Source organism: Bos javanicus, chromosome 28 (genome assembly GCF_032452875.1).
Source record: "Bos javanicus breed banteng chromosome 28, ARS-OSU_banteng_1.0, whole genome shotgun sequence".
Taxonomy (NCBI): Eukaryota; Metazoa; Chordata; class Mammalia; order Artiodactyla; family Bovidae; genus Bos; species Bos javanicus.
The window spans coordinates 31310184-31333825 of record NC_083895.1 but is presented as its reverse complement, the minus strand read 5'-3'; the positions used below and the strand labels follow the sequence as shown (position 1 = coordinate 31333825).

Below are 23642 nucleotides of genomic sequence, written 5' to 3'. Positions count from 1 at the left end.
AAGGCATCTTGGAAGGAAATTCAGCATATGCATAGAAGCGGAGGTGACACAAACTGGAGTTTGTTCATGAACAGCCAGCAGTCTAAGCAGGCTGGTACAGACTTCATGGAAGGGTACCATGGGAAAACAGGGCCAGCAGTGACTCTGATCATGGCTTTCCCACTGCCAAAGGGACCTTGCTTTAGACATACTGTTGACTGTGTCTGAGAATACACTTTCTCATTTTTAAAATGAAGAGTTGGAGCAGAATATCTCTGAGGTCTTATTTCCAACTTTATAAATCTATGACTCTAGGTCGAGGGTTGGCAATTTTTTCCATGAAGGGCCAGAGAGTAAATATTTTAGCTTTGTGGGTCATATGGCACAGCACTTCTGTGCCAGCACTTCTCACCACTACTGCAGTGTGAAAGCAGTCATAGAAAACATGTAAATAAGTGTGCAAGGCTGTGTTCCAATACAGTTTTATTTATGGATATTAAAATTTCAATTTTATATAAATTCATGCGTCACAAAATATTCTTCTTCTTCTGACTTTTCAAATACTTCAAAATTAAACACTATTCTTAGCTCCTGGGCAGTGTAAAATTTGGCCCACAGGCTGTAATTTGCTAGTTTCTCTACTCCATAAAGAAATATGAACAAAAGGGGGTAAAGTGTAATAACCATCAAGAGCTAGAATAAGATAGACAAGATTGTACTATAATTATAAGTGATAAATAGTACTAAACAGCAACATATTGCAATATATGAACATATAAAATATATTTCTTTGATAAGAAACATTGTATGCCTAAAATTTTAACAATGTTATATGTCAAATATATTCAATTTTTAAAAAGAGCTGGAAAAAGGAATTTAGATGAATTTAGAAAACAATGGGAGGAGGTGCCGGTTTCTGGACAAGAAAGTGTTGAGATCAGAGTTGATCCTAGAATCTTTACTTGCCAGTAATAGATGAGAGTGAGAAATTAGTAGACAACTCTCAAGAACAGGTAATATTAAAGCCTAATCTAGGCAAGTAGCTTTAAGAAAAGGGGGGCGGGGAGATGATATGGAAGGATCAACAAAACACTACTTTTAAAAATGATGAGGAAAAGGTTTATTTCACAAACATAATAAAAGAGGTCAATTTCCAGGGACGGGGAAAAAGGTTATTTTTGCATTCCCATTCCTCAGGGCCTGCAGTCGAGTTCATGACTGAGGAATTTGCCTTTCTGTGGAAGCTTTCAAACAAACAACCCAAATTAGAATTTCCAGTTCCAAGATAAAAGTTCTCGGGTAAAATGTAGCTTTTATGTTTTGGTTTTAGAGATCCAATAGATACGGCAGTTATAAAGGTGATGTTTATTTATTTATGGCTCCTTTCACTCCAGATATTTTTCAGCAGCCTTCTCAAATTAGGAAAGAGTATTCATCCAGTGTACATAGATATATCATTGCCCTCAGAATTTAAAAATCACCCTGCTGATTGTGACTCAGAATTTATATCTATCTTTGTTTGCTCTGACAGAGGAAAATATTGCACTGCTACAAATACAACCAATTCAACATTCTAGGTTCCATCAAGTGTGAGCAATCAGAGTCAATGGGAACACTACATGTTTCTAGAACTCAAATTTGGAAGCTGGGTGGAGTTGGAAGAAGAGGGGTGCAAACAGGCACGCACACAGTACAGCAGCTCTAATTCATGGTGGTATTTAATAGGAAACATGGCCATGCCTCGTGGAAACATAGCAAAATTAGAGACTAATTTCAACTAAGCAACCTAAACAGAGCTTCATGGAGAAGGTGACATCAACACTGGACCCCTTCTAAACAGGAGAGGAAGAATAATTCCAGGCAGTGAGAATAATGCAAACAATAATGATACAAAGATGTGGGAAAATACTTGCTTATCTCTTTTTTTTTTACTTCAAAAGTTGTACATGTTTACTGTTAAAAGACAAACATGAATTAGGGTAAGAAAAACAAAAAATTTTAACCTGAAATCCCACGACTCAATCCCACCACATTTTAGTATATGCTCTTCCATATATAAAATAATACAAAATGGGATCATTCTAAACATATCTGTCTGCTGTTTTGTGCATAACATCTTAGCATACAAATCTTTCCATGCCATCTTGGAATACACATTGGAGTAATTAAAAACCATTGGCATACCTGAGTTCAAGGGTAAGTATAGTCAGTCCTTCCTTTACAGACCTTTCTTTGAGCTTCCAATTTCAATTAGATCTTTTCTTTCTGTCTTCTCTAGAGTTTTCCTGCTTCCACATGAGATCAAAAAAGTGTGGATACAACTTGCTGTGTCAATAAAATTGTTGACTTCTTTGAAATTTGATAAGGATTCTAGTTATTCTGTCATGCAGTTCAAAGTGATTTTATTTGCATAATTAAAACTGGCCCTGCCACTTACTAGCTCAAGGTTCTATGAGCCTTAGTTATCCCACCTATAAAATGGGAATGATAAGCACACAGTATAAATAAAATAATTGAGGATACGTAAAATAGTTTTAAAAACATTTGTTTTACTGACATATTGTTGAGAATCCAATTGTAATGAATCCAAATGTAAATTACATAATAAAGACGCTCTCTCTAGAATGTCCCCTCTTTATCTGCATCCCTCCCGCTGCTTGAAGGCAACCTTAACCATTTTTAATGGGTGGCTCTCCAACTCCTGTGTCTCACTTGCTGATCTATCTCCTCACCACTACCAGGGATGTCTTACTAAAGCTCAAAACTATCCATGTTAAACGTCAGCTTAAAATCCCTCCACTGCCTAAACATCCAGGGCTTAGAATGTTCATGAAACAGAGTTCATGAACATAATATAACACGAAAATAATTCCCTTTCTAAAAATTATCCTATAAATGTACCTGCACACATATAAAATGACATATCTATGTCATTCACTGCCACACTGCCTGAATTAGTAAAAGATCATAAGTAACTTAAGGTATTTCCACAAGGGTCTAGTTAAATAAACTGTGTTACAACCATCAGTGAATCATCATGTAACTATCAAAAGAAGAGAAAGCTTGGATGGAGCAAGTTAAAAGGATATACTATTCAATACAGAAAATATTCCCCATATCTTATAATAACTGTAAATGGACTATAACCATTAAAAATTGTGAATTACTCTACTGTATCTATAACACTATATTTATAACATATAATATTGTACATCAACTATACTTCAATTTCAAAAAAAAAAGGAAGATAGGACTTTTCTGGTGGACCAGTGGTTAGAACTCTGTACTTCCACTGCAGGGGCCTGGCGTTCGATCCCTGGTCAGGGAAATAAGACCGCTCATGCCACGTGGTATGGCCCAGAAAGAAAAAAAATGTAATTTAAAAAAAGAGAAAGTTCTACATAAACTGATAAGAAATGTTCTTCTAAACAGGTTGCTGCTGCTGCTGCTGCTAAGTCGCTTCAGTCGTGTCCGACTCTGTGCGACCCCATAAACGGTAGCCCACCAGGCTCCCCCGTCCCTGGGATTCTCCAGGCAAGAACACTGGAGTGGGTTGCCATTTCTTTCTCCAATGCATGAAAGTGAAAAGTGAAAGTGAAGTCGCTCTGTCGTGCCCAACTCTTAGCAACCCCGTGGACTGCAGCCTTCCAGGCTCCTCTGTCCATGGGATTTTCCAGGCAAGAGTACTGGAGTGGGGTGCCATTGCCTTCTCCATCTAAACAGGTTAAGGGGGGAAAAATCAAGGAACAAAACAAGGTAATAGGTCACCATTTGTATAAGAGGAATACAACTGCCTGAATATGCGTAGCTATCTCTAGAAGCACACTCAAGACATTTGGTCTCCTTTATCCATTAGTTTCCTCTGAGGAGGGAACCAAGGTGGCTGGAATTCAAGGGTGGGACGGAGACAATTCACTATTTTAAATTCTGAACCAGGGTAAAATTTTCACTTATTCAAAAATTGAAGGTTTGTTCAGTGATTATGGCATGTAAGTCCCTTCACAAACTAGCACAATCTACCTTAACAGTATCATCACTAAAGCTTCCCCACTCCCTACGGCACACTCACACTCTTCTATCTTTTCATTCTCTCTGCTCAGAAGGCATTCCAGGTTTTCTCTGGCTGGAGCACTCTCTCATGCTTCAAACACTGCTTCTCTGTAACACAGAATGAACTTCCCCTCTTGTCTTCTTTCCACCTTACTCTTTAAAAGGTCCTTCAGACTTTGATTACAAGTTTGCTCCCTTATATTAGAAGTTGGGTTTGCAGTCCCCCATGAGTTCGTCAGTTTATACCCCTCGGGGACAGAATCCAGACCTCAGAAAGCATTAAAAGTGTGATGAAATAGCAGCATTACTTGCCTTAGCCAAACGCTGGAAGCCAAATGTGATGAAATGGAATATTATTCAGCCTTAAAAAGGAAGGAAATTTTGATACTTACTACAACATGGATGAAATCCAAAGATACATTGCTAAGTGAAATATGCCACTCACAAAAGAACAAATACTGTTCTTACAGTATGATTATACTTACATAAGGTACCTAGAGAAGTCAAATTAAGTGGGATGGATAGTGGAATTGCACTTACCAAAGAAAGAAATGGGGAGTTAGGGTTTAATGGGTACAAAGTTCCAACTGAGAAAAATAAAAGATTCTGGAAATCATGGTGATGGCTAAAGAAAAATGTGAATGTACTTAATGCCACAAAACGATATACTTAAAAATAGTTAATACAGTAAATTTTATGTATATTTTACTACAATAAAAACTTTTTAAAAGAGGGAAAAAAAAAAAAAAAAACGAATCAGTGACTTCAACAGTAATGATTTCCTGGCATTTCAACAGATTTTATAAGCACCTTTCTACTCTCATAATTCCTTACACTCCAAGATGTTTTTCATCAAACAAAATGAAAATAAAAGCAATCTTTTTAAAAAAGTATGATGAAAGAACAAGAGACTACCAATACTGACCAGATTTGAAAAAGATACAATTCTAAAAATGAAAAATACTGCCATTTAAATTAAAAACTCAAAAAAAAATTAAAAACTCAATGGCTGAATTAAATGGCATATTAGACCCAGTTGAATGAGAACGAACAAACTGGAAGAGCTGAAGAAATAACGAAATGGAAAATATAAGCAGTTCAGATATACAGAGGATAGAGTGAGAAAATCTCTACGCTTCCAAAGGGTGAGAACAAAATGAAGAAAGGCAAAAATTCAAAGAGATGATAGTTAAGAATTTTCTAGCATTGATAAAAGAAACTGACCCTCAAAATCAGGGAGGCCAAAAAATCCCAAGAAAGATAAATAAGGACTTTAAAACTCACTAAGGAAAAAAATCATCATCTGGAGCAAAATAACAATTAGACTGATGGCAGATGTGAACGCAGAAAACACTGGAATAATATTTTCAAGGTGCTGGAGAAAAATTACTACTGGCCTATTTTTGTATATCCAATGAAATTATCTTTCAAAAAACAGATGGCAAAATAAAAGATATTTTCAGATAAAAGAACTAGAGTGTGTACTGCCCAAAGACCCACCTAAAGATATTAGTAAAGGAGAGACTTCAGGAAGAAGGGAGATTTGTTCACTGTTTCTCTTATATCACAAAGAAAACGGTGAACACATAGGTAAATGAGGGGGAAAGCAACAGTATAAGAGAACAACAGTGTCTAATTTACGGGGTGAAAAAAATCAAGAGAGAAACAAAATCTCATACAACCATATATAAGGGGACAGTGGGATTACAAATACTTTGCCATTTTATTCAAGTAAACAGTAAAGGTGCCAATTAATTTAAGATTTTGAAGCTAAATATGCATGTTAAAAGAAAACCACTGAAACATTAAAAATAATAGTTTTTTCTAACTCACTATTTCTTCTGGCGGGGGACGGGGGCGGGGGGGAGAGAAGGGCTGTGCTGGGTCTTTGGTGTGGCACAGGGGCTCGGTAGTTGCAGCACACTGGCTTAACTGTCCCAGGGCATGTAGGATCCTAGTTTTCCAACCAGGGATCAAACCCACATCCTCTGCATTGGAAGGTGGATTCTTACTCACCAGGGAAGTCCACCTATTACTCTTATATTGATGGGACATTTGAAGAGATTCTATCCTTCCTTTCAAGCTAGAGATACTAACCTTTTCCAGTATCCAGCATAACATGTAGTCATTAAATATTTGTTAAATCAATTTGGCTGTTCCAGAACAAGATGAATTCTATCTCACAAATGCATGATAGTTTTCAACCCCACCTGTAAGAGCCAATTCCATTTATTTTAGTGACTACCCCTTCAGTGTTTTTCTTTTTTAGAAAATAGGACAATGAATGCTTGGAATACAGCTCAAATCCTAAGTCTCAATTTTTGCTTTTAAATTGGGGTGGGTACCCTCACTATTGCTCCAAATAAAGGGGATATCGATCATAAATTTAGATGTCTGATTTAAATCGCAAGAAACTGGCAATCAAAGGCTCAGGCACCTAAACTGTGAGATATATTTTCCCCACAGTTGATAAAACTGTATATTCCACAACATATGGAATTCTATGGAAAGCTTTCACTGGCACTTTGCCTTGTTCAGTAAAAGTTAGGAGTTAGACATTAAAAAAAAAAAAAATCAACATTGCCTTTTCATTAGACTAACATTTAAAATATAACTTAAAAATCATGTGAAAATATATTAATATATCTAACACTCACTGAGCTCTTACCTGTCAGGCATAGTTCTAAACATTTTTATGAACTCATTAATCTTCACAATACTACACTCTAAATCAGATACTAATATTAGCTTTGTTTTACAGAAGAGGACTATGAGAAACAGAAATTAAATACTTTCTCCAATGTTATATATGTTGTAGGTGTCAATCAATAGCAGGATTTAAACCTTAAGTGTTTACTCTTAACCATTATATTCTAGGCTGAATTACCTTGTGTGCGTGCATGCATGCTAAGTCACTTCAGTCATGTCTGACTCTTTGTGACCCTATGGACTATAGCCCACCAGGCTCCTCTGTCCATGGGATTCTCAAGGCAAGAATACTGGAGTGGGTTGCCATACCCTTCTCCAGGGGAGTACCTTATATCTATATCTGATTTTGGTATTTGCTAACTCATACTAGATGCACATTGCCAAAGCTGTTCATTTACAAAGCATCAAAACTAATAGAGAATCCCAAACCCACGCTATATTTTTATTTACATTTACATACCCTGCATGATTCTGTGCTGAAAAGGATTATCCCCATCTGCACTCCAGGACTCTATGCCTAGAATTTATTCATTCAGGAAACATGAATTGGATGATCCTACTGCATGCAATACCCCATGCTAAGCAATGATTTACAGCTGCTTTCCTAATTGACAGCTAAATTTTGCCAAGATTCACCCACGCATGATATACATTTTTCCAAAGAAGCATAGAACAGTCTAGGGGTAGGGAAGCAGCAAGTGGTCTTCCCTCTTGTTCATTCAACAATCATTCCTTAAGACTCTTCTATGTGTCAAGCACTTCAATGGGTGCTGGAAATTCAGGGGCAAACACAGCAGAGCCAGTATTTGCCCATGGGACTCTAGAGGGAAAAAGATGTTAAAGAAATAATCATCACACAAATAATGACTTATAATTATAAAAAGCACAATAAAGAAAAAAATAATCATATGATAGAGTGACCTAACATAGTTTTGAAGGCAGAGTCAAGGAGGTCAACCTTTGACTTTTTAGAGTCAACCCTAAAAAGCTGATATTTAATATGGATTAACAGAAATGATCCAAGTAAAGAACAGCTTTACTTCGAAATCCAAGTAAAGAGTAGCTCAGGCAGAGGGAACAGCCCATGTGATAGCCCACAAGCAGCACCCAGCTTTGAGGAAATGAATACCCACTGTGCCTAGAGAATCACAGGAAGAGGGAAGCTGAAGCCAATGATCAGAATTCTTTTCCTAACTGGGGGCACACCACCTGAGCGTTCTGCTGCTAGACCACTCATACTTTCTCCATGGCTCCAAGGAATAAAAACTATTGTTATCAACACACAACCCTTTAAGTAAATAATTTAAATTCCACAATAATTTGATGCATGGAGAGAATGTGGATAAGCTAAATCTTTTATAAGATCATAAATTTCATCTGTGTTTTAACAACTTGAGGCCACAGACCATATCTGAGTGTTGGACCATAAAGAAGGCTGAATGCCAAAGAATGGATGCTTTTGAATTGTGGCACAGGAGATAACTCTTGAGAGTCCCTTGGACAGCAAGATGAAACTAGTCAATCCTAAAGGAAATCAACCCTGAATATTCACTGGAAGGACTGATGCTGAAGCTGAAGCTCCAATACTTTGGCCATCTGATGTGAAGAGCCGACTCAGTAGAAAAGACCCTGATGCTGGGAAAGATTGAGGGCAGAAGGAGAAAGGGGACAACTGAGAATAAGATGGTTGGATGGCATTAATGACTCAATGGACATGAATTTGAGCAAACTCTGGGAAATAGTGAAGGACAGGGAAGCCTGGCATACTGTGGTCCATGAGGTGACAATGAGTTGGACACAACTTAGTGACTGCATGACAACAAATCATTCAGAACACCAGGCAATGTGCATAGTAGAGTCTGATAACTAATTTTGCTGTTGAGTGACAGCCATACAATAAGAAAATTGAGTGTTACTAGAAATTTACCGGCACATTCAGATATCCTTATCTATTTGAATTAAATGAATAAAAACGTGTTGTCCACCTTACAGATAAAAGATGATCCAGTTCTCCAGGGATGGGGTGGGGACAGAGAGAAGGCTGGAAATACAGGGAAGCTAGATAAGTTGCTAGTTGGTCCCTCAACTTTCAAATCTAAGAACAAATATACCATTTTTCTTTCTTCACAGAAAGCCTACCTATGGGAATAAGTTAAGCTTATTTCAAAAGAAGGAATGACTTTGGCTTGGACTGTGGCCAACTGCAATGAAATTCAGCCACTTTCCCCTTAAAAATCATTCAACTGGAAATCTTATCAGTGGGAAATTCTCTAAGGGCCAAGAGTCTATTTTCTGCAACTTAACAATACTTGTAAAACATTTTTAGTTCTAAGATTCACTTCTTCTCATCCTCTATACATACACACATCCCACATTCATACCAATCCAAAAAGCTGACTTCTGATAGAAGTTACAGTTTTTGGAATCTAAAGTTCCAATTATGTAACCAACACAATATAATATTTATGAATCTGTTTTTCCAGTGGTCATGTATGGATGTGAGAGTTGGACTGTGAAGAAAGCTGAGTGCCAAAGAATTGATGCTTTTGAACTGTGGTGTTGGAGAAGACTCTTGAGAGTCCCTTGGACTGCAAGGAGATCCAACCAGTCCATTCTGAAGGAGATGAGCCCTGGGATTTCTTTGGAAGGAATGATGCTAAAGCTGAAACTCCAGTACTTTGGCCACCTCATGCGAAGAGTTGACTCATTGGAAAAGACTCTGATGCTGGGAGGGATTGGGGGCAGGAGGAGAAGGGGACGACAGAGGATGAGATGGCTGGATGGCATCACCGACTCGATGGCCGTGAGTCTGAGTGAACTCCGGGAGTTGGTGATGGACAGGGAGGCCTGGCGTGCTGCGATTCATGGGCTTGCAAAGACTCGGACACGACTGAGCGACTGAAATGAACTGAACTGAACTGAACTGAAGGGCAGAAGAGAATACCAAGTCATCCAATGGAGGCAAGAGATAGTGAGCTATCTTTATCATCATGAATAAACCTAGGATGACTAGCGGCTACAGTGAATATCAAAGCACAACACATTTATCACAGGAATACTATGAGCACAAGATGGGATAAGTGTGCATGTGCATGTGCACTCAGTCATGTCTGATGCTGTGCTACCCTATGGACTGTATGGACAGAGGATCCACCAGGCTCCTCTGTCCATGGGATTTTCCAGGCAAGAATATTGGGACCGGTTGCCATTTTCTCCTCCAGGGGAACTTCCAGACCCAGAGATCAAACTCCAGTCTCCTGCACCAGCAGGCAGATCCTTTACCACTGCACCACCTGGGATACCACGATAAGGACAATGCTGGGAATATCAAGAATATAACCAGTCTTTGCCCTCCAGAAACCAGCAGTCTTAGAGGGAGACAGCCTAGGGGAGTAGGGAGAGAGAGAGTAACAAGCACACAATCAATCAAATCAATTATCCAAAGATTGATGACCCAGCATATAAGAACAGAAGATCTACAAAGTTTTACCAAGGGACTGGAAAGAAAGCAAGCACTCCCTAACTGCCTATATCTAATTATACAAGTCCTCTTTTATTCATTACTCTATCATACCTTATCCCTTTGTGTACATAAAATGCACAACTTATTCAATGTAAAGACCCCATATCTTTAAAGAGGATGTTGAGATTAGAAGTTCTTTCCGGACCCAGCCCATTATTTTGAACTTATTTCATTCGTCACTCACTTAAAGAGCTGTTGCTGCTGCTGCTGCTAAGTCGCTTCAGTAGTGTCCAACTCTGTGCGACCCCACAGACGGCAGCCCACCAGGCTCCCCCGTCCCTCCCCCGTCCCTGGGATTCTCCAGGCAAGAACACTGGAGTGGGTTGCCATTTCCTTCTCCAATGCATGAAAGTGAAAAGGGAAAGTGAAGTCGCTCAGTTGTGTCCGACTCTTAGCGACCCCATGGACTACAGCCTACCAGGCTCCTCCATCCATGGGATTTTCCAGACAAGAGTACTGGAGTGGGGTGCCATTGTCTTCTCCGAAAGAGCTGTTAGCTAAGTATTATGGCTCCCCAAACAGCACATAGCAGTGAAAATCCTGGATAGTTATAACAGACTGGGTTTCCTTGCTTTTGTTTGCAAATTTTTGAGCAGTAAAGTGAATTAAATGGTTTGGGAGGAGGGGTGTTAGTGGTGGAAAAGGATAAGAACTGGTGCATCTATATATAGTTAACTTTGTATTTATATCTGTGGAAACAAATGGGTTTGGACTAGAGGAAAAAGACTGGAAAAGGCTGAGAAACACTGTAAGAAGACTGTGACTATAGATTTTTATAAATTTCAACAACAAAAAGTATAATACTGTTGTAACAAGAAAAACTGTTCTTTTTGAAAGACTATATGAAGGTTCAGCATGACAAAAAATAATTATTGATAGTATACTATTCACTAGTATTATTTTAAATGAAAGATAAAACAGTTTAACTATGATAAAAATACAAATGAACAAAAATCCTCTACTTATATATTTATTTCAACTTCCTTCCCTAATTAACTTCTTTTGTAAATTATTAAGGAAAAACAAGTAAGATAGCCTTCCTCTCATAACCATTCCCAACAGAAACTGAATAAGAAAATTACAGAAAAAAAATCAGAGGAGTAGTCACCTAGATAACTCAAAACGTATGTTATCTGAACTTAACTGTGTGGCCCAATATACCCAAATGTATACTGTAAGGATTCTACAGGTCCAGACAAGTAACAGAAAGACAGATGAAAGCCTCCAATGGGAGGTCCTTCCTCACATATATAAACTTTCATCTCTGGGTGTTTCAGAGTCTTATTACAGATTTGAACTTTACCCCTTAAAGCTCACTCTGAAATATTTATACTACATAGCACTGAAGGCTGTTGGAGCTTAAAAAAGCCAAGGCTAAAGTTTGTTTTCTTCTTTTAGTCCTTTCTATTTGGGAAGATTTAAAAGCAGACTGGCCTGAAAGCAACATGAACTGACAGAATAACCCTTCTCAGCAAGAGTCCTGAGCATGGAGCATTATCCTAGAGAGAAAACTTGCTGGGATACCAACTGATCTCTGACATTTGCTCTTTCCATACAGCTACTTCTTTTGATACTGCTCTAATGCTGGTTTATTATGTAAAAATATACCCCACCGTCGTGACCATGACATAAGGTTCACTGAAAAAGTTGGGCCGCAGATCAGCCAAAACACAAAAAAGAACCAGATCAACTTTCTGAAATCTTTGTCTTCTGCCATATCGTTCAAGGAAATAAAAATCTTTTAATGAGGCATTGATGACTCATGGTATGATACTGCACTGTAACTAGCAGAGCTCCAAACACTATATCAACCCCTGGACTAAACTGTTAAATTTTAAAAAGACAAAACAATTCAAAAAGAATGCAAAATCTCAATGCCACTTTCAGACAGGAGGCAACATATTCGCACATTATGAATTTAGTAAGTGGCCTGCATAGTTGAAATGACTCTGAAACAGAGAACCACAACCCAAAATAGCCTAACACTTTTGTTATCTCAAACAATGGGCAGTTAGCCATTCATTCCTCCCTCTCAGTATACATTCTACTTGTTTCAGATGAGGCCTATTATAAATTTGAAGAGACTGTTCAAATTCAGTACACCAGATGTTTAAAAGCTGGGGATGGAAGATATTTGCCACACAAAAATTTCTATTATAATATTTTGTGCATAAAAAATGAATGCTATGTATTTAGTATTTTTAAAGTTATATTTCATACCTATTACCAACTTGACACTGGAAATAAAGAAGCAAACACACAGACATGGTCCCTGCCATTGAGAAACCTTCAACCCAGTGAAGACAAATACTGACCAAGTATGATGGCTGTCAAAAGAGAAAAACAATACCTGCTATGCTAGCTGTATACTGTATTAAGATGTTCCCATCCTACCCTCTTTCAAGGTGTGCCAGCAAGACCAGGAAGTTGTCAGAAAGCTTTTAAAATAATGACCCTCTCAGTTGTGATACATATAAAACATAAGTATTATAGATATATATGTGTGTGTGTGTAAAAATAACCAGTAATTAAGTATATAAAATTACCAGACTACTCTTTTAACAAATATACAAGAAATATTAAAATCCAAATTAGTCCCACATCCATAAAAGCAGTTGCCTTAAAGCCGTCCTTACTCCTGACAAGGGCAAAAGGAGTCAGTTTAGGATACTGTGGTTGACAGCACAGGACTTTAACTTTTATTTTGTCCATAAAATATAAAATAACTTTTATTTTGTCCATGAAATATAAAATAACTTTTATTGTGTCCACTGTTATACCAGTGGTATTTATAAAACAGCTTTAGAAAAGCCCAACTTTCTATAGTGTCAGTATATATATAAACAAATACTTAAACTGGGGCTCCACTAAAATTATAAACATAGTTGTAGAAACACAGTCTCCAAAACTCTTCCATTCTCTCAGTCATGAGCAGATTTAAGTCCCATTTGTATATCTCTTTTGATCTGTTCCAAATGAAACTTCATAATTCCCCAAAGAACCCACAAGCCTACTTTAAATACTATTTAAATATAAAGAAATCCTACAAACCTACTTTAAATACTATTTAGTTCTAATAGACTTCAAGCTAAGCCTCTAAATACACTAGAAAAAGTCTATCTTTTACAGACATAAATACTTTTGTACTATCTGTATCTATTTTTTTTTAAGCTGCAGAATTAAATGTCGCTGTGAAACAGAACACTACCTTCACATCATTTTTTTAATATAGGCCCTTCACACAGGCCATGCCAAAGGCAGGCTTTAAACAGATAATCTTGCCAGATCCAGGACAAGTGGACACAGCAAAGTAAAGTGAAAAAAGCAGAGGGTCCAGAGTGAGAGAAACAGAGTTCGAGTCCAAGCTCCACTACTAAGCAGCTGTGCCACTGCAGGCAGGTTACGTAACTGATTTACAGTATCTTCATCTGTAAAATTGGGAACATAGCAATATCTACCTTAAAGGATTGCTATGAGATTATATATATGTTTATATGAAAGCATTTTATAAACTATAAAGAATTATATATTCTTATTATTTACCTTAATTTTTCCTTAATATAGGAATGAATATTTCCACTTTAAAAATTAGAAAATACAGAATATTAAGAAGAGAAAGATCACCCATAGCCCTGTCACCCAAACATTGCTATCTATTTTAAATGAAGTGAGTCCAACATCAACCAAAAGAAATTAAAGTAGGAATAATTTCAGATGTTAATACAGATAACGTATTAACAACAAAATAAACTGCTGATTTCTTTTTAAGAACAGAACAGTCTTACCCATCTATCAGTTTAAAGACAATGCTGCTATTTGTCCCAGAGCTGGTCCCAACAGGGTATGATATATGGGTGAGGCTCATAAAAGTCAAAGCCACAAAACTCCCAAAATAAATATTTCATGAGCCCCAGGAGTAATTACAACACATGCCCTCAGATGCAATGGAGAAGGCAAAGTGTATGAACCCCATTAACAAAACTGGCATGACTTTACGGTCACAAAGACTCAGATTTCTATGGGCCACTTCAATGGGAAAAAAGAAAAATTTATATACCATGCTACAACACAGACAGCCGAAGACGTCTGAATTTTTCACATTGCTTTTAAAACTTGTACCCCTCCTCTATTTTTCCTTTCCCACCCTTCTTTCTCCTAGGTCCCCTCTTTGTTTTATTACTGCATTAGAATCACTCTCTGTGTTTAAAATGGCCTTATTTTATACAATGGAATATTATTCAGCAACAAAAAGGCATGAATTTCTGACACATACTACACCACAGATGAAAACATTATGCTAAGTGAAAAGTCAGACAGAGGAGGCCACATATTTTACGATTCCATTTACATGAAATGTCCAAAATGTGCAAATCCATAAAGACCGAAAGCATATTGATGGTTGCCTAAGGTTAGGGTATTAGGGGATGGGAGAAAATCAGTGAATGTAATGGGTATGAAGTTTCTTTCTGAGGGAACAAAAATGTCCTAAAATTAGACTCTGGAGATGTTGTACAATTCTATAAATACACTGAGAAACAGGGAATTGTACACTTTAAATGAGTGAATTGTATGGTATGTAAATTATATATCAACAAAGCTGTTTTTTTTAAAATGATCTTATTCACTAGAAAAAAGACATGTAAATAATCTCATCCTACCCTCTCTCTAAGGGTGGAGTAAAAGTGATGACTCAATTGTGATGATACATATATAAAGTGACCAGACTACTTTTACTTAACAAATAACATGAAAAATTGCAAATCCAAATGTTTTGCTTAATGATTCCCTAAGTCAAAACTTGGTCCTCCCTCAGATTCTCAGTAATTCTATGCCTCTGTTCAGGTAGTCCTTTCTACCTATAATGCCTTTCTTAAGCTAAGCTAAGCTAAGTCACTTCAGTCGTGTCCGACTCTGTGCAACCCCAGAGATGGCAGCCCACCAGGCTTCCCCATCCCCGGGATTACCACATCCTTAAATGTTCAAATACCATCTTCTTTAAGGCCAGTTCAGAGGTTACCTTCTCCATAAAGTCTTCCCCATGTTCTCAAGAAAAGTGACCTCATCTTCCTCTGAACTTCCATACATCACTTTCTCTGGGCCACTTATGACTTTCAATCCAATATTATACTTACTCTGGCCAACATAATACTTACTGCTTTGATGTTAAAAGGGGGTTCTCAATAAATACCGATCTGATAAGTGGATGACCACTGCTTAACAATGCAGAATTTCATCATCATTGGGTATATTTTCATTTTGGAAATATTCAAAAGTCACTTTAGACTCAAAAATAGTAGTAAGGTTAAGCAATACCCACTTCAGACAAAATTTTCTTGACCAAAATAAAACAAATTTATTTGTATATATATAATCTGTTAAAAAAAAAAAAAATCCCAAAGAGAAACATTGGAATAGGGATATAGCCTCCCAAGGTAACTGAAAGAAATGTGAATTGCATACATTTTGGAATACTTGTTCAAAAACCAGATTCATTAGAGGAACATCACATTTCTTCCCTGAGAGTTCTATAATCAGGCTCTACTAATTCTTCTTCTACTGTATTTCTAAAATAGTCCTATTTCCTGCTCCATTTTGCCTGCCAAACCCAAAGTCCTCTCATTTTCTTCATGACCAACCAATTTTTAGTCTCCTAATTTATCTGCCTTCCCATAGTTCCTTCTTTCCTTCAACAATATCAAGCCATCCCATGTGCCAATGTTAAGGGTAGGAACTGGGGAGCACATACATATCATATGAGACACAATCTAGTTAGGAACTTGACACATGTACACAATTCAGTAGCATATACACAAGGGCCACAACAGTCACCCAGAATTCCAAGCAATGGGTAAATCCTCTGGGCTCCCCAGAACACAATCTATACAGTTTCCCTCACACACTCTTATCCTCTCCCTTCCATTCTTTTTCATTTTATTGGACTTCTGTTAAACTGCCCATACAGCATGCACCAACTTCAGCTCCAGTTTCTCTCCAGCTTGCCTCCCTGAGCGAGTCAAGACAATCTACTTGCTATAACCTGGAAGTGACTTAATCACAAGTACTTTTGTTCACCACTGACTATCAGCACAATCCTCCTCACTTTCTCTCTGCTAACGCCTATCAAATTTCTTCTTTTGTAATGTATTGGAAAGTATGTAATAATTTTGTTTTTAGCTTATCACTGCCCTCCTTTCTTCTGTTTGTCTCACAGAATCTATTACAATGTTTACTAAGGGACTGTATCACAGCCATCTATGGAGCTTCTTAAAAACACAAAGACCTTGACCCAGCCTCCTCAGTAAGTCTGGGATGGGAGCTGGACATCTTTATTTCTAAAAAGCCCCACTGGTGATTCTAATGCACATTTCAACCTGAAAACCTGATTTATTAAAATGTTCCCTATACAACAGACATTCAATTCTTATTAATTCATGCACTGAAGCTCATAAATAACTTTTCTCTAAATAGCCTAGCCAGATATCAGCCCCTAGACTACACCAGCTCTGTTCCAAGTGCAACATGTGGTTTTAAGATTTCATTTCCTGAAGTACTCCTTGGAGGGACACTATTACCTTGTCTCTTTACATTGTTTCCTATTTGTTGAAAAATGGAGGCCTGGAATGCAGCCATGTTAGACAACACTACATAAGAATGTACTCTGGAGCCTTAGATTAAAATAAGTTATAAAAAAAAAATGAACAATGTAGAACTAGACATTTTGAGTGAACACAGTATTCTTCCTGAGTACAGTCTAACTAAATCTACAGGGAAAACAGATGGGGAATTTGGTCAGTAGTGTCTTCTAGTTACCAGTCTCCTGAACTGGGCCCCTGAAGACTGAGGAAGACTTTCAGCAGCTGAAGTGCATTGAAGTGCTCTAATCAGATAAGGAGCCCAAGCCGCACCCAGACTCACAGTGGCCTCGCAGCCTCCTAACTACCCTGACACACTCTATTTACACAGCTCGGTGGGGAAGCCTTAGGAACTTTTTCCGAAGTTGCTTCTCACAGGCAGCAGCCTTCTGAGTCACCCACCCAGGGTGGGAAAGAAAAGTGTGATATTAGCCAGCGGGGTGTTAGGAGACTGGGCACCTCTTTTCCCATTTCAGAAGCGGGCTCCGCCTCCTCCAGGAACCACCTCAGTTACGAGTCACCGCTGTGGGCGACAGGGGTCTGCGGAGCCACTTAGCCATCCAGGAAAGTTGTGGCTTGGGGAGGAGACGCTCCGTTCTTTTCTCCGGCAGGGGCCGCAGATCCCAGATTCCACAGGCCTCTCCCGGCAGCTCCATCTTGCTTCCTGTCAGGAGGAGGGGCCGAGGAGGAGGGCCCCCGGGTCTGGAAAGGCCCCAGGGGGAGGAAGCCGTGTGACAGCAGGTAAAGCCAGGTGGAAATCTCCACAGGAGTTGGGGGAGGGGGCGGGAATGAAAAGCAGCGGGGTTAAGCGAAAGGGGGAAAGGGATTGGTGCCCACGAATTACTGCATAAAGAAGTCACCCGGCGTTTGTGAGTGCCAGAGGTGTGAGCAGAAGTAGACTCCTCAGGAAGGGAGGAGACAGACTTGAGGGGTCAGTAAGACAAGTGGACAAAAGGGCCGGACCCGCGGAGCTCTGGGAAGGGGTGGTGGGTGAGGCAGGTTTCAAGGTGAGGGGCAGAAGTATCAGAAGGGAGAACAACGTGGCTCCTATTTAAGAATCCCTGGAAGGAGAGGCAGGGAGTCAGTAGAGGAACCCGCCAGCCCAGAGGCCAGGCTGGGGAGGCCTAAAAAGGAGCTGAGAGCAAAGCTGTCAACGGGAGGGGCGACACCCAGCTTAAGGAAAGGGGCTATCAGACAACCTAACACCTAGCATTTACTGAGCGCTTACTACAGGTCATAAGCTGGGCTAAGCACTTTATAAATACCACCTCACTGAATGTTCACAAGAAACCCGCAAGGCAGGCATTATTAGGATTGTCCCCATTTTATAGATGAGGAGACTGAAGCTCAGAGAGGCCCGAGGGCTCGCTCAAGGTCAGAGAGCGGGGGAGTCAATATTCAAACCTGAGGCGATCTGGCTCCCGAGTCCACGCGCAAACTCAAAGGCAGTGACCGGGAACCGTGAGGCGAGCTAGGACCCCAGGAACGTCTCCCGCCCCCGATCCCCATCCCAGGCCCAGCGCACTCACCCGAACGAGGTTGCTGACCGCCGCCTGCACGGCGGCCACAGGCGCGGTGAGGTCAGGGATGGCTTTGCCGTCCACCTCGCCTTCCTCGTGCATAATCACCAGGTGCGAGATCTGCTGCGCCACCGGCTCCAGAATGCTCTCAATCGTGCGCGTATGAAACACCGGCATCGCGGCGGCGAGCGGGGCGGCGAACCGCGGGCTACAGAGAACTGAGAACCAGGGGCCGGGGACCCGCACAGAGACGGACTCGGAGCAACGACTACAGAGTCGGGGCTTCCCTCAGTGTAACCAGCCTCACGGGCGCTCCGCCCACTCGCGTCGCCGCGCCCAATGGAAGCGCCGCTCAGACCCAGGACTCCACTCCTATTGGTCTCTCTTTGATATGCTCCGCCCCCGCAACCGCGCCGCCAAGACCCCGCCCCGCCCCCATTCCCAAGGGAGGGGCCTGGGATTGGGGCTGCGCCGCAGGGATTGCGACCGGATTCCCGAGCCTTAACGCCGGGCGCTCCTTATAAGGGCATGGTGGGAGCGGAGCGAGCGGCTGGAGCCGGGGGCCCCGCCCCCGAGGCCGCCTCCCGCTTCGGCTCTGCAGAACTCCGCCCCTCTGCAGAATCACCTCAGTGGGGCGGGGTCTCCTCACCTCTGGCGGCGCTGGAGTCCGAGGAGACCCGAGAGCCATTAGTCTGTTCCCTGCTCCCCAAGTTTTCCCTTCACACGACGCCCTAAAAATACTCTTTCCACTTCCTCTCCGTAATGCTTTCAAACAGCAGAGGTGCCCAGAGGAACATGTGTCCCATTCATTCACACAGCGCAGGCACACACACACACACACACTTCACCCACTCCCATCCTCAGAGATAGTCACTCTTAACAGTTCGGTGTGCAGGATTTACACCTTTGCTTTAGCCCTGTCTACTCACTATCTTGTACATATATATTTTCTGAGTAAGTGGGATTAAACATTTTCCAGGAATTTGATTTTTTTTTCCCCCTTAAATAAAATCCCCTTGGTTATCTCTTTCTTGGTAAATACAAGTCTAGGTGGATCTCATTCTTTTGATGGCTGCATGATATTCCATTGCATGAAATCAGTTTCCTAGTAATGGACATTTTGGTTTTTCCCTATTCAACATTTCTGCATGAATATAATGGTTCTTGCTTCTGTATTGTTATTTTTTAGTCACTAAGTCATGTTTGACTCTTTTGCCACCCCATGGACTTCCAGGCTCCTCTGTCCATGGGATTTCCCAGGCAATAATACTGGAGTGAGTTGCCATTTCCTTCTCCAGGGCATTTCCCAACCCAGGGATCAAACCCACATCTCCTGCATTGGCAGGCAGATTCTTTACCACTGAGCCACCAGAGAAGCCCCTCGATGTATTTAAGGAGAACCTAGAAATGAAGTGAAAAATGCAAAAATCCATACATTTTGATAGATAAGACCAAATTGCCTAATCTTCTCACAGCATGCTGTGTAGAAGACATCTTCTAAATGTCTTCCTCACCTCAAAATCTCTTGCCTAAGCTTCCCCATTCCAAGATGAAACACTTTCATTGATACCTCCAAGCAGAAGATGCTCAAGTCAAAGGCAAGTGTTTTTCAAGGACCTGCATTTTGCAAGAGGCTAAACTAGTGTGTGTTTCACTGTGCAATTCTTGTTTTTGCCTAGTAGTATACATCTTGTTTCTACCTTGTGTTACTAAGTCCTCTACTTTTCCTTCTCATAGTAGCTCTACTTTTTTGTTACTGCTTTCATGTCCTTATAGGCAATGGATTTCTCTATTTTAAGCTAACATTTATTTGTTATTTTCTAAGTTCTACAAGGAGATCCAACCAGTCCATCCTAAAGGAGATCAGTCCTGGGTGTTCATTGGAAGGTCTGATGTTAAAGCTGAAACTCCAATACTTTGGCCACCTGATGCGAAGAGCTGACTCATTTGAAAAGACCCTGATGCTGGGAAAGATTGAGGGCAGGAGCAGAAGGGGATGACAGAGGATGAGATGGCTGGATGGCATCACTGACTCACTGGACATGAGTCTGGGTAGGCTCTGGGAGTTGGTGATGGACAGGGAGTCCTGGCGTGCTGCAGTTCATGGGGTCGCAAAGAGTCAGACAGACTGAGTGACTGAACTGAACTGAACTGAAGTTCTAAGAAACTTAGAATTTGATACTTTGTAATTTCTAAGATCACACACAGGACCAGCTACTAAATTTGTGGGGCTCAGTGCAAAATAAAAATGTGGATCAAAAAGCAGGAAAAAGTGCAGTTAAAGATGCTAAAATGTAAAGCTTACTCCTTTCTTTGGTGGTCTCTCTCTCAACCTGTCATAGTATTTTTATCTGCTATTTAATGTCACACTTCCTGGGCAGGGGTATACCTTTGGCATAAATTCAGATCCCCCCATAGGAAGTTGGGGGCCCATGCAACCTACTGGCTGCCTGAAGCCCCCACCTGCTAGCTGCTGGACTAACATGCTATTCCCAGCGAAGGACAAGGAGGCCAAGTCGAGCATCTCCCCTTCCCATAGGCCTGCCTCCTAAACTCACATAATTGGGTGACCTCCAAAGGTATTACAACCTCCACACTGAGACCCTCTCTGTAATGATAAAGAAAGGCAAGAAGCTCACCCCCACTGAGTTAAGTGCAAAGAAATGCTGCAGCATCGATATTAAATAGCTTAGGTTGAGAATAGCCACCCACTTGCCTAACCCTAGATACTATTGGTGGAACACACAGAGCCCTGCCCAAGGCAGAGTAAGGCAGAGTAGTAGGTAATAGTCACTAAATGGGGCAGGGGAGCCTGACTGGGGTCTAGGGGCCGTCGTCTAGACCACCAAGGGATGTGGTGGAAGGGAGGACCATGCAGTAGCTGAGGGCCAGCGTCTAGACCATCCAAGGGATGTGGTGGAAGGGAGGACCATGCAGTAGCTGAGGCTCCTAGCCCCTGGTGTTTGTTCCAGTTGTCCCAATGGACTTCTCTGCTAAAGTACAAACTCAAAGATAAAATTATTAAGAATCAAGACAATGACTGCAAAGCATGTGGCCCCAAATATGAAGTTCTGAATATAGGGCCCTGTGTAACTACACTGATTGTGTACCCATGAACCTGGCCCTAGTTACATAGCTGGTAACCTACATCTGACCATGACTGACTTAATTATTAAACAGCTCCCTAGGAACTCCCATTCCTTATGGAGCCTCTTATCAAATCTATTAAAACTGTTATCTAGTCCTACCACAGTTGGGCTTCCCTGGTGGCTCAGACAGTAAAGAATCTGCCTACAATGTGGGAGACCTAGGTTCTATCCCTGGGTCAGGAAGAACCCCTGGAGAAGGGAATGGCAACCCACTCCACTATTCTTGTCTGGAGAATTCCATGGACAGAAGTCTGGTGGGCACAGTCCATGGGGTCCCAAAGAGTCAGACACGACTGAGCAACTAACACACACCACAGCTACCAAAGCTGTTTTCCCTGTTTGTTATTTCACATTAGTAATAGCAATATTTGGATGATGAAACTGTATATGATTTGTTATCTGTAATCCTCCTTTTGCCTCCATTCTGCTGATTGTATACTTATGTGCAATTTAACATGTTCTTCTGTTCTGTGAACTTCCTGCAAGTTAGCAGTGAGATTCAGAGGCTTGGTCACGCAGTAGTCAACTGGAACATATCATCCCTGCCTACAATCTTGTCATCCAGGATCCTCCTGACTGATCAAACTAACCTCCCTAAAATACCATACTGCACAGCCAGTCCATGTGTTCCCCTCCATCCACATCCATATCTACTTTTGTCCCCTTCCTTTCCCACAATTCACATGTTCCTTCTAAAATCTTCCATGACACCTGTTAACACATTTTAACATCCATGCCTCCACAGACTGAGCTCAAACCAACATGACTGACTTCTGCTTTCCCATCCAGACCCACAGTCAGGTGGGTTAAGCAATGAAAAGAGCACAAACTTGGAAGTCATCCAGAGCTCAAGCCATAGTGCCAGCTTTACTACTTGATTGAAATAGAACTGTGGTGGGTGGCTTTTCCTCTCTCTGCCTGAATTTCTTTCTTTATAAAAGTGAAATAATACCACCCTCATAAAGCTGATATAAGGATTAGTGAATAAATTTGTGTCAAGCACCAAGGAGACCTCAGTAAAAGGAAGCTATTATTATTGGAGCAGTCACAAACAGACATTCTAATATCCAAGAATCTGTTGTGCAGTTTCTCTTTTGAGTTTTGCCTGCTTTTCTTCCCCATATAGAAAGTTCTCTCTGCTTGTCTATGTCTTATGGAGCTTCCCTATAACTAAGAGGGTTAGCCTGCAATGCAGGAGACCCAAGTTCAATCCCTGGGTTGGGAAGATCCTCTAGAGAATGAAATGGCAACCCACTCCAGTATTCTTGCCTGGAGAATCCCATGGACAGAGGGGCCTGGCAGGCTGCAGTCCATGGTGTCGCAAGAGTTGGACACGACTTAGCATCTAAACCACCACCAAGTAAAATTCCAAGATGTTCCCCTAGATTTATGGCCCCTGGTATAATCCCCGGTACAATGACTATAATAGGTTTTACTTACATGATTTACATTATATAATACAGTTGAATTTAAGATAGGAAGGTTTTCCAGGCAGGCCTCGCCTAATTACATTAACCCCCTTAAAGCAGAGGGCTTTCTCCAGCTGATCACGGAGAGGAAGTTAAAAATTAGAAGCACAAGAAGGATTTGACAAGCTATTGCTGCATTAAAGATACAAGAGGCCACATATCAAGGAATGTAGGCAGCTTCTAGAAGCTAAGCCTGGCCCTGGCTGACACACAGCAGGGAAATACAGACCTCATTCGCACAGCCACAAGGAACTGAATTCTGCCAACAAGAAGAATGATCTCAGTAACAGATTTACCCCAGAGCTTCCAGATGAGAACTCAGTCCATTTGGCACCTTGATTATAGCCTTGTGATGCTGAGCAGAGAACTCAGCCACACACACAGGACTTCTAACCTATACAATTTTGAGATAATAAGTGGGTGTTGTGGGATAATTTGTTACATAGCAATAGAATAACTAATATACCTGTCTTCAAGGCCCACATCTAGTTTTCGCTCTTTGACTTCTTTCAAAGCCTGAACTGTTTATACAATCCTTCCTCCTTCATAGCACGTATCACAATTGTCCTTCTATTAGAAGACCATTTTACGTTTATCTCCCATCTCTCTAT

At 40.6% G+C, this 23642-nt stretch overlaps 1 protein-coding gene across 2 annotated transcripts in view; it reads right to left on the bottom strand.

The window, feature by feature from the left end:
• Positions 1-18732, bottom strand: part of VCL (vinculin) — a 112661-nt gene extending 93929 nt beyond the window's left edge. The window contains exon 1 of one of the 2 annotated variants that reach the window (XM_061405834.1): positions 18423-18732. In XM_061405834.1, the coding sequence (XP_061261818.1) occupies positions 18423-18590 (168 nt within the window). In that variant the 5' untranslated portion in view covers positions 18591-18732. The remainder of the gene's footprint in view (positions 1-18422) is intronic. The other variant, XM_061405833.1, reaches the window with a different exon arrangement.
• Between the last annotated feature and the right edge of the window lie 4910 nt (positions 18733-23642).